Consider the following 12,721-nt stretch of genomic DNA (forward strand, 5'->3'; position numbering starts at 1 on the left):
TTAACATTCTCACTGAGTTCATCTACTCTTCTCTCCTATTCATTGAGCATCTTTATGACCATTACTTTAAACTCTTTGTTAGGTAGGTTGTTTATCTTTGTTTCATTTAGTTCTTTTTCTGAGTTTTGTTTTCCTCTTTTGTTCGAAACATATTCTTTTGTCTCCTCATTTTGCTTAATTTTGTATCTGTGAGTTAGGTGAAACAGCTACTTCTTCTAAACTTGAAGGAATGATCTTGTGTATTACCATCCCCTGTGTAGACTAAGTGCCTGGTGACTTTGGTTAGCTGGCCGGAGCTATGGCTATTGTGTACCCTGGGTCCTGGGGCACTCTGTGCTGGGATCTCTCTGGTGGATAGCTGAAGCTGAAATGGGTGGGGGCCAGGGTGATCCTAGGGCTCTCCACATAGAGTGCTGTGTCAGAACAGCTGAAGCTAAAGTGGGTATAAGTTGTGTTGGGGGAGGGGGTATCCTGGGACCCTACACATTATGTACTCTGGCAGGAAGACTGAAGCTGAAGTGGGTACAAGCTGGGATGTCCTGGGGCTCTCCACACAGAGAGAATCCAGGCAGGATAGTTAAAACTGAAGCGGGTGCAAGATGGAGGGGAGGGGCTCCTGGGGCATTCTGTGCTGAGGGTGCCCTGGCAGGATGGCTAAAGCTGAAGTTGGTGCAAGTTGGGGTATCCCAGAATGATCCATGCAGGGGGAGCCCTGGTGGAGAGGCTGGAGCTGGAACTGAGGAAGAGTGTGAGCTACACAGAGGGAGGGATGGTGGTCCTAGGGTGCTCCATGCAGGAGGTGCCTGGTGAATTGTCTGGAGTCAACATTGCCTGGCCCTGGAGTGTTCTCGAGTGCTTTGCCCATGTATCACTCTGGCAAAAGGGCTGTAACTGTAGTGAACACTGATAAGGAGTATTCCAGTGTGCACCACAGTGGTGCTGTCTTGGTGGAATAGCTAGAGCTAGTGTGGGCTAGGGGCCCAGAGTCATTGAGGTAGTAGGCTAGCTAGGGTGCCTGGATTCTGCTCTTGTGCAAGCTTTCAAGATGGAGAGGGGAATGTAAACCATGGTGCTTGTCTGCCTGGAGAGTTTCAATAGCTTCCATGACATTTGGTGGAGTCTTTTATATGCTAGTTGCTTTTTAAAAAAAAAAAAATTAATGTTTATTTTTGAGAGAGAGAAAGAGGGAGAGAGAGAGAGAGAGAGAGAGAGAGAGAGAATGGGGGAAGGGCAGAGAGAGAGGAAGACACAGAATCTGAAGCAAGCTCCAGGCTCCAAGCTGTCAGCACAGAGCCCGATGCAGGGCTCAAACCCATGAATCATGAGATCATGACCTGAGCTGGAGTCAGACGCTTAACCAACTGAGCCACCCAGGTACCCTATATGCTAGTTGCTTTTTTTAAATTATGGCTTTTTTCTTTGTCCCAGGTCATCAAGGGCTGGCATGTGCTAGGGGCCCAGGTTTTGCTGAGGTGGCAGACCAGCTATGGCACCTGGACCCTGCCCCCATCTTTACTATCAAGGTGGAGGGCTATCATAGACAGTGGAGCTTGCCAGTCCCTCTAGCCCTAAGACAGTTTCAGTCCCCCTCCCATTTGGCAGTGCTCTAGGGCTGGTTCCATTATATTCTAGTTACCCTTTTAAACCATAACTTTTTTTCTATGCCCCAGGACAGATGAGTCTGCTTCCTGTCCCTTAGTCCTACCCCTCCCCACTGTAGTTCACAGCATTGGGGGTGAAGGTTCCCTTTGTGTTTCCCTCTCTTGTGCTGTTCTCTTTGTGGTGTATTTTTTGTTGTACATAAGCTGTTCAATTGGCCCTCAGTTCTTCAGGAAGAATTGCTCTATAAGTAGGTGTAGATTTGGTATGTCTGTGGGGGGTATGATCAGGGTCTTCCTATGTCACCATCTTGGACTGGGACTCCCAAGTCCTATTTATAATGCTTAATCTAGCTTCTAGAAAGTCATCTGGAAATTCTCTGTCATAAAGTGAAGCCATAATATTCTTAACTACTGCTTCATGTACTCCTACTATTCTCAACACTTCATGTCTATTACTCATTTATTTATGGTACCTCATATTGTCAGTTTTATATTTGTTTTGCTTAAGCTAGTAAATTTTAAGCATCTTGATGGTTATTCCTTTTTATCCTGCCATTTAGTATAGTACTTTGAACATAAAGAGTAGCAATAAATGTAATTTTTATGACAATTTTTACATGACATATAAGCATATTTCAATTACTGACAGGCAATGAATATAATCAAAGTTGAAAACCTTCAGCCAAAAATTAATTATTGGAGTTGGAAATTGAAGTAAATAATTAATTAAGATACTGTTCTTTTTTACTGAAATCTGTACATGATACTGATGTATATTGATTGAAAAACAGTAATTGTTTCCATTATGTATATGTGTGTGTGTATGTATACATACACACACACATACACACACATACCTATATACGTGTATATATAAACAACTGCAAATATACGGCTTTGATTTAATTAATGGATTGGCAATTATTAGACAAGCAATGGAGGAAAAAGATATCAACTGAGGAGAATGGGTCTCTTTCCTTATAGTGTTATTTCTTTCAGTTTTCTCTATTCCCACGTTACCCAAACCAGTAATCACCAACCAGCTGTTCCTCCCCACTAAGACTACTGTTCAGAGTGAGTCCCTGAGCCAAAGTTCTCTCTTTTTAAGGCATCATGACCTACATATCATGTCAGCAATTCTTTTTTATATATAATACAGATACTTTAAAATCTTTTTTTATAATGTGAATGATTATGACCAATATTTAAAAAAAATTAATGTTTGTTTATCTTGGGGGAGAGAGAGAGAGAGACAGACCACAACAGAGGAGGGGCAGAGAGAGAGGGAGATGCAGAATTTGAAGCAGGTCCACGCTCTGAACCATCAGCACAGAGCCTGATGTGGGGCTCAAACTCATGAGCTGTGAGATCATGACCTGAGCTGAAGTTGATGCTTAACCAACTGAGCCACCCAAATGCCCCATGACCAATATTTTATTATTGGTTGCCTCTTTAGTTGACGTAGGGTAAAAGAAAGAGAAGGCAAATTTAGAAAGCATGCCATGGAGCAGATAAGGTATGTTGTATGCTGATACCCTGCCCTTTAAACAAATTAAATAAAACTATGTTGACATCCTATTTAGATTATGACTGTGTCATTCTGAAGCTATCCTGAAAATTTAAACTTAAATGCACATAAACATCTCTCTACATAATAGGTATCTGTGTCTATAAACAGTTGTAGCAATACAAGAATAAATAAGAGTGCTTATTAAAATAAAAAAGAAACATACTTCAGAATCATCAATTTTATCAAAATGAGACATAGAATTATAAGCAAAAGCATAACTAGAAAGATGCTATATGTAGAAGTAGCTTTACGTCCATTTCCTACTCTTTTTGATCATTTTGCAAAATCCATGGAGTCTAAACAACATAAACCTTTCCCTACAAGACACTATTTTTATGCAAATATAGTATATCATTGAAATGTGCCATCTGTGTTCTTTGTGTATTGGACTTTCCTTTACATGAATTTTGACAAAAATACAATTATTTTGATAGTCTATCATAAGTTTTAAATGGCAAATCTTTCTGCATGTGAAAGTATGGATTTTCATAATAATACATTTCGTTATGCAGAAGAGTATGTATGTGTATATGTCTTCAATTTTAAAGTTGTTTATTTTAAAAGTTAATTAAAATAACTATACGAGACTAGATTTATACATGGAGAATACAAAACAATACAGATACAAATTTACAAATAACTTTATTAGAATTCAACAAATTGTTTACAAATTCAACACATATGTTTGGATGCATAGAACTGTGTTTATCCTACTATGCAAAACACAAAATTATCCCTTTTCTTTATATTCTTTTAGTCAAACTTTTGAAATTATCATGGACGAGTAGAATTTAAATATGATTTAACAAAATCCTTTTTCTTTCTTTAGGAAAAAGTCAAAGAGAAGGAAGAAAATCTGAGTCTTGTAAGCCAATTCTTAAAGTAGAATACAAGACCTGTAGAAACAGGTATGCATTTTTTACTTTGGGGAATATAGGAGATTATATAAAAACAGAGACAGGAAAGGCAAATAACATTTAATGTTTATGTATTATTTAAAGTTTTACGTAATTATGTAAGTATATTAATGAGCTATATCCTCTTCATTGATGATAATGATTCTTATTGTTTAATAGGAATATCTATGATGTTATTATGAATATTACAAATAGCAACTGCCAATTATTTTAACTTTCTATGAATATTCAGATGAATATTATGCAAATTAATTTTAACAAAGTAGGACCTTTGGGCCATACACATTACAAGTAGCAACCATTCAATTTTATTCAGCGTGAACATACCTATTAGCATTTTACATGATAGAATTAAATACATAACCAAGTCTCTGTACTTTAGGATTTTACATGCTGAAATTAGAAAGATTATAGTTAGATGGAAAGATAATCACTGATGTATATTAGATATTAACATATTAAAATAGTACTAAATTTTAAGACAAAAAATTGAATAATAGTATATAATAAAGTTTTATCATGTGTACATAGCAGTCTTATCCTATAAATCAACAGTGTTCTTTTTACTTCCAGTAATTATTAGTGGTAATATTCTCATTCAGAATTATTATAATTACAACTCTTGCCTAAACTTTAATTTTATTTTAACTCTGAGTTGGACAATACTACTTTATATTACTTATATGCTCACACTGGAATGTATTCTCAGTATTATAGATACATTTATTTTTTTATTTTTATTATTTATTTTTTAATGTTTATTTTTATTTATTTTTAATTAAAAAAAATTTTTTTAATGTTTTTATTTATTTTTGAGACAGAGAGAGAGCATTAGCAGGGGAGGGGCAGAAAGAGAGGGAGACACAGAATCCGAAGCAGGCTCCAGGCTCTGAGCTGTCAGCACAGAGCCCAACGCGGAGCTCGAACTCACAGACCTGGAGATCATGACCTGAGCTGAAGTCAGACAACCAACTGACTGAGCCATCCAGGCACCCCTTAAATTTTTTTTAAATGTTTATTTATTTTTGAGAGACAGAGACAATGTGTAAGCGGGGCAGGGGCAGAGAGAGAGAGAGAGAGAGAAAGAGAGGGAGAGAGAGAGAGAAAGACACAGAATCTGAAGAGGCTCCAGGCTCTGAGTTCTCAGCACAGAGCTGGACGCAGGGCTCGAACTCACAAGCCATGAGATCATGACCTGAGCCGAAGTCGGATGCTTAACGGATTGAGCCACCCAGGCGCCCCTTCTTTTTTTTTTTTTTAATATGAAATTTATTGTCAAATTGGTTCCCATACCACACCCAGTGCTCATCCCAACAGGTGCCCTCCTCAATTTTCATCACATTTAATGTTTGATTATACCTGCTCTTTGAAAGAATTAATAGTATAAAATTATGACCATTTTTAATTAGTGAGTTTATATATATAAACATATATGGTGTATATGTTTATATAGATAGATATGTTTTTAATGAGTATATTTTTATGACAGTTTATGTACCTCCCCACACATAAGATAGATTAATACTTCTTTAGTCCAGCCAAATGTTACTATGCTTAAGTAGTAAAAATGACCACAGTTTTGTACTCTTATAATTAAAGTCTTAAAACATTTTAAATTTAATTATTAGGGATGGAAACATTTTACATAGGTATTATGTGTATGGAAACACATGTACATATTATATATGGAAACATGTATATACTATATATTGATATATATTGCATATATATGCATATATTATTATTAAATATATATATTAGTTATTAGTTATTACTACATACTACACACTGTGCAACTTGTTTAGTGTACTAAAATGAAAGAGAATACTGCCTGCTTTTGAATCTATTATGGTTTAGTAGAGGAAGTAAGGCCATAAACTCGTGGTTTACATGTAACATGCGAGGTACATTTATGACAGCACAACAAAAGGACATCTAACCCAGCCTAGAGAGGGGAAGAGCACAGTGAAGAGACATCAGTAAAATTCTTCTTGGGAAAAGAAATACGTGAGATGGGGCTTAAGTGATGATAGGATGGTGGCACACAAAGAGAGGAAAGGGTGAACACAAAGAGAAGATACTTTAGGCATGAGGATTTCAAGACAAATGTAAGATACTTATTAAGATCCTTGCCATATACTCTCTCTCTCAAAAAAAGAAATAAAGAAAAGAAAACCTAAAAACTAAAAAAAAGGGGGGGGCACCTGGGTGGCTTAGTCAGTTAAGCATCTGACTCTTGATCTCATGGTTTGTGAGTTTGAGCCCTGCATCGAGCTCTGTGCTGACAGCGCAAAGCCTGCTTGGGATTCTGTTTCTCCCTCTCTTCCTCTTCTCCACTTGCACTCTGTCTCTCAAAAAAGAAAAAAAAACCCAAAAAGCAAAAAAGAAGTAAAAAAAAAAAAAAAGATCCTTGCCAAATGGAGTAAGACAGCTATGTGGCCTTGAAATTTAACTCTTTTAAACTTTAATTGCCTCATCAATTATACCTATCTCATTGTGATGTTTGTGAGGAATAAATGAAATTATGCATAAAGTTTGTACTGTCATAAGTTTGATGACTGGCACATAATGGATTTCCTGATAGAAAGAAGTTACCATGATTCTCATCATCAAAGCCATGATATTTCACATTGTTAAAATTATTCCACTGATCCTAATGATATATTCTAGTAATTGGTAATCCAACTTTGTGTATAAATAATTCAGATTCTAATGTGAAATAATTCTATATTGTAGATAATAATTACTGCCATCCCACTTACTGTATACTTAGTACATTGTGTGTTTGTTGTGATTATTACAATATTAAAAAAAAAGTCACCTCTAAAAGCAGTGGTTCCACCGTTCAGAACACAAGAAGACTAAAAAGCAGAGGAGCACTGAAGTTAAGAATGCTTAAAGGTATTATGGCAAAATGGGCCACAGTCTGGAAATGAAAATACATAGCTATATTTCTGCTCCACCCAGTATGCAGTAAAAACTTTGTGAAGTCAAAAATTGGGATGGCTGTGGCAGGAGCAGGAACGTTAAGAAGACTATCAAATATGTTGCAGCAATAGGGCCTCTTAAAGGATTGCATAGGTAGCAGATGCAAGGGGTTTATTTTCTGCTTAATTTATCTTAGATCAGCCATTCACAAACTGGCTTTATTTACATTTCTAGGATGAACAACCATTATGCTTAGGAATCACTGGTCCCAGTCAATAATTTGCTTACTGGTACCCCAACCCTGATGGTCTCTAGGCTTACTAAATGGATCCTCTTCTAAAAAAGGAATAATGATCTTTCTACCTGCTACCACTAGCATTATCACATTCTCTGCAGTTAATAAAAATTACTTTCTGCTAGTCTTTTGATCCCTTTTTATCATGGCCACCTACTGATGGACTTCATGTGTAAAGTTCTCTAAGCCTCAGTATATCCATCTGTTAAATGAGAATAATAGTTTTTTCATTGGGGTATCATAAAGATTTAATACAATACAGCAAGTAAAGTTCTTCATACAACACCTAGAACATTATGCATATTCAACAAATGTTATTTTAATATGTGTTATGTTGCACAAGTTATTGTTTATCTTCATTGAGACAAAATTTTAATGCTTTTTTATATTATATTTATTTTACAAATTGTGCAATAAAATAGACTTTTTTCTTTTGGAATCAGTACTATGGATTTTAACACATGTATAGATGCCTGAAAATCACCATCATGATAAGAATACAGAAGATTTCCATACCCCTAAAATTCTCTCATGCTATTCCTAATAGCCACACTTTTCTTTCCTACTAACCCATAACAACCAGTAATCTGTTCTCCATGACTATAGTTTTGCCTTTTTGAGATGTCATATAAATGCATTTATGTATTACATAACCTTTTAATCCTAGTTTCTTTCACTCAACATAATGCCTTTGGAATTTATCCAAGTTGTCAAAAATTTTAATTTGTATTAATGTTGTCTTCGTGTATAAAGACACTGTTAATTATATAGCTGTTTATTTTGTAATAATCCATCTGGTCAGTATACCAAGAAACACTTGTATTAAGTAATAAAGGAGGAAGTTTACTGTGATATAGCATTTACCAAATTGTGTCCCTTTGATCACTAACTATATTCATGAAAAAATAGGAATCTGTAATCAAATTCATTTGAGAGATCTGAGAAATGCTGCATTATATAGAAGTAAATTGAATTCTTTACTACACAGTTTCTTAGAATCTTTACTATATGGCCTGAATTATAAAATTTCAAAAGGGAGATGTGGTTTGCAAGTATTTGTCAAATTATTAAATTAAAAACTTTTTCCAGAACATTTATGAAGTTATGTCCACAGTTTTAGAAACATTAGAAGTGAAAAACATGGACTTTGGAGTCTGAATTTAAATCCTTATCCTGCCTCTTCATAGCTGCTTGACTCTGAACAAGTTCACCTGCATTAATCCCAGACTCCTTATCAGCTATAGACAGTATAGATCATTGTTTAGGAGAATAGGTTTTGAAATCTTACAGATCTCCATTTTCTTTTGGTTTTTTTCTTGCTTAGTTGCTTAGTATTAACCTCATTAATGAAATGAGGATTCTACTTATGAGAATTTAATGTGATAATGAAGTATCTAGTGCAATTATTTATGAGTGGTTTCCTGAGCATTGTCCTGAGGAAATAACTTTTTATAGAGAAGTGCATATATATCAGCAATTAACTTTAGACCCCATGTTTTCTGATGCAGAGTCATAATAAGAGCAGAAAAGGTTTTGCTTTCTTCCAATATTAGAAAGGACATATTTTCCAATGTGCTTACCAAAAAAGGGAGAGTAAATTGCTTCTTAACCTTTATTTGGATTAGTACTAGGAGATGAGAGTTTATACTTTTATATGGAAAAAATCGATGTTTATGGCGTTATTAATATTTGGAGCAGTTAAGATTGATACATATGAAAAGATAATATGTTCTCCAAGTCATGATATTTGTTATACAACAAAGCAACACAAAAAGGTGCAAAAACACATACTCATTTCATTAGAAGTGATCTTTTAAATCTGGAGAGAAATCTTAATAATTAAGCATTTATTTTATAGGAAAAAACTTGCTGCTTAACACTGCCATTGCTAGGTTGGTAATTTAATATGCCAGATTACTGAGGTAAGACTAACTCACATCAACTGATATAAGACTCAAGAAGAATAAATTAGAGGGGTGCCTGGATGGCTCAGTCATTTAAGTGTCCGACTATGGCTCAGGTCATGATCTCGCTGTTCTGGAGTTCAAGTCCCGCATAGGGCTCTGTGCTAACAGCTTGGAGCCTGGAGCATGTTTCAGATTCTGTGTTTTCCTTTCTCTCTCTGTCCCTCCTTCACTCGTATTCTGTTTCTCTCTCTCAAAAATAAGTAAACATTGAAAAAATTTAAATAAAAAATAAGAGCACTGTTTCTTGTTTAGCTTACAACTTAAATATTTATGTTAAAACATCAAGACAGAATTATAAATAAAAATTAGTATAAACAGTTTATATGTAAGTATTAATGGAAACCTTTTTAAAAGCTCTTTTTGTTGTTGTTATAGAGCCAGCATAATTAGCAAATGTTCCATTGGTAATGTTTGATACTATGTATACAGTACAAAATGAAAGAGAAAGGGAAATTTATGGAGTGATTTCTAGAAACTAGTTGATACTTTGGTGAATAAATGGAAGTGAATTATTTAGAGAAGCATATGTTCTCAAAGAATTTGGTAAAATTAGTGTCTAGTTCTTTTTAAAAATTGTTTTGGAGAAGAATATTTTCTATTAGTATTTACTTATTGAAAATACTTCATTAACATATTTTATTTTTATATATAAACTAGAAATATAGATATTACTTTGAGAAAAGTGAAAAATTATGACACTATTTCATAACTTTCTGAAACCTGTAATATTTTATAGTCATCTCAGCCATGCCCTAAAATTTTGATGTTAGTTTCACTAGCTAAATAGAACTGGCTGACCCAAGGTAAAATTGAGAAGATCACATTTTTTTGTTTTGTTTTTTCCATCTTTTTATCATAACTCTTTTCCCACAGAGAATCCATTACATAGAATTTTTATACCTTCTACCACTGTGGGATTGCTACTTTTGCATTTCATTTTATATTGAAACTTGCCTCTCTTGTCCCTTAGGAATTTTGGACCCCACATGCCAACTGTTTAATATGATAAACTAACATACATTAATATTCTAATGGTAGTGATACAGAATTTTGGGAATCAACTAATACATGTGAAGATGTCCTTTTCAGTCAATGAGCACTTCTACCTCCCTTCAGCCATCCTGTCTTTTCCCCAGCCCACCTCATCACCTTTAGACTGATTCATTAGTAATTTTAATGGTAAGAATTCACCTCCAGAAAAAGGGATATGGTAGAATAGTAAGTCATTTCGTTGAGGTATTTTGGGCCAGGAAAGGTGTTTTCTCCCTGTCAAATTACATCCTGTATAATCCCCACCAAACTTGTTCATTAGCTCAGCCTGTGATAATCGTATCATTTTAAAGGACTTCTCAATCTCATTAACTTTTTTTTCCAAAATAGTGAACCATTCGTAATATTTTCTGGTGGATTGTCCTATGACAAAGCTTGCAGAAGACCAAGTTTAACCATCATGCATGGAAAAGCAATTACAGTGCTTGAAATGGATCATCCTATTGTTGAATTCCTTACTTTATGTGAAACGCCCTATCCAAATGGTAAGTAACAAAAATGAAACTATTAATGTTGAAAATCATTTTTGAAATAAGGTCCTAATAAAATTAAGCTTAAATATTTTTAGTTTCGGCAGCTGACATCTACTGTGGCACAACACTGAGCTACAGGTGCTGGAGCAGGTTCTGCAACTGTACCTACTTGACAAACTGGAAGTAAGACAGATGTAGTACAGCAGTGCTGGAGTTTCAGGTTCTTATATCAGGTAAGTGCTTTAAACTTTGATAAGGATGGTGGAAGCTGAGCTGGGAGGGTCCGATAGGGGTCCAGGGTGAAATCACTTGGGGAAACTGAGGTCTCCTAATAGCCTCTCCTAGACCAGCTCCACCCATCCATTCCAGTGCTAATCAAAGTTAAAGCACTTACCTGATATCAGTGATCTGTAACTCTGGTGGTACTGCATCTGTTTCACATCTGGCTTTGCTTCAGATGCAACTGCAGCACCTCTGATTACTCTAGGATTGCTGATGTGTGGTTAGTGATTTATTTCAATTTTGAGAATAATTAGAAGGGCCTTTGGGAGAAGAGATGCATCCTGAATATAAAGACTTTTTTTAGACATAAAAACAACTTATGTGCAAACTGTATAATTAAATCTAATAATGAAATATTTTAATAATAAAATCTAAAAATTGAGGATGAAACATAAAAAGTAAAATATGAATTTATGATTAAAACAACACAGTACATATGCATATGCATATATATAACTACAATTTTTTAAGAGGGAACATACAAAAGAAGGAACTCTAGACTTGGAGACACAGTATTTGGCTTTATGATTTAGCCCTGTCAGTCACTAGCTAGGTGAACTTGGGTAAGTCATTTTAATTTTATGAGTTAGGCTTATCATTTTTAGAAAGAGAATAATAATATTGACTGCACATGATTATTGGAAGGCCAAAATGAGCATACTTTGTAACTATGAATATCTATAAATTGTTTTATTATAACTGTTAATTTGCTTAAAATTTTTAGTTTCATATTTAAAGATGGGATAGATTGATATGAGATATCAGTGTGGCATTTTATTTCCAGGGTTTCTGGGACAAACAAGTTACTTGTGTTAATTAATCAACAAATATTTATTGGATGCTTCTGTGGCCTCAGTACTGTCAGGACTTATTGAGAATATAGATGAAGTATGAAACTGATCTCTGATGTCAAATCACATAAAATCTGGTTGGATGAGGGAGATAATTGTGACTTAAGTAAAAATGTAACACTTAAGTGCTGAATTATATGGGTTTTAGTAATGTACTAATTTATAGGCTAGTCAGAATTGATGACAAATTTTCATGCAAAGCTGCACGGAAAAAGGATTTAGATAGGCTTTGAAGAAGGACCTAGCACTTGAAGAGGATATTGAGTAAAGGTTTTAGAACTTGTAAGGTTTGCGAGGGTGACATCAACTTAAGAGAAAAAATTGAAAGCCTTTTAGAGGTATTTGGAGATAGAGAGCAACAGAGGAATTTTGAGAAAATATTAACATGAAAGAAAGCAATGTTTTTAGTAAAATTTGCCAGAAAAGAGTGTGTGGGTCTGAAGAAAAACTGAAGTCTTAAATTCCAGATTACAGCTGGGTGGCATTTGTCCAAATGTTCATTAAAATGATCAAGATCTAATACACTGCTACCTATAAGAATGGAAACAGGAAACTCACTGAATTTGGGCACCCATTAGTTAGAGAATGACATGATAGAGGAGTCAAAGATAACATATTTTAAGAAAAATGGTTTCATATGCAATAACTGTTTTTAGAAAGAGAAATTGCTTAGAGAGCAGAAAAAGAGAGGCAAAAGGTCTTTAATATTTATTTATGAATTATCAGAATATAGATGTTATTTGGAGTTCTGAGAATGAAAGATAAAGGAACAAAGGAACAAAGGGAG

The 12,721-nt window shown here is 34.8% G+C and overlaps 1 protein-coding gene across 7 annotated transcripts in view; it reads left to right on the plus strand.

Moving 5' to 3' along the window:
- The window catches only part of STXBP5L (syntaxin binding protein 5L), a 381,398-nt gene that overhangs the window by 187,267 nt on the left and 181,410 nt on the right, over positions 1-12,721 (plus strand). For all 7 annotated transcript variants that reach the window (XM_027060943.2, XM_027060941.2, XM_027060949.2 and 4 more), the window contains exons 10-11: positions 4,001-4,079; positions 10,659-10,813. In XM_027060943.2, the coding sequence (XP_026916744.1) occupies positions 4,001-4,079; positions 10,659-10,813 (234 nt within the window). The remainder of the gene's footprint in view (positions 1-4,000; positions 4,080-10,658; positions 10,814-12,721) is intronic.

Source organism: Acinonyx jubatus, chromosome C2 (genome assembly GCF_027475565.1).
Source record: "Acinonyx jubatus isolate Ajub_Pintada_27869175 chromosome C2, VMU_Ajub_asm_v1.0, whole genome shotgun sequence".
NCBI lineage: Eukaryota > Metazoa > Chordata > Mammalia > Carnivora > Felidae > Acinonyx > Acinonyx jubatus.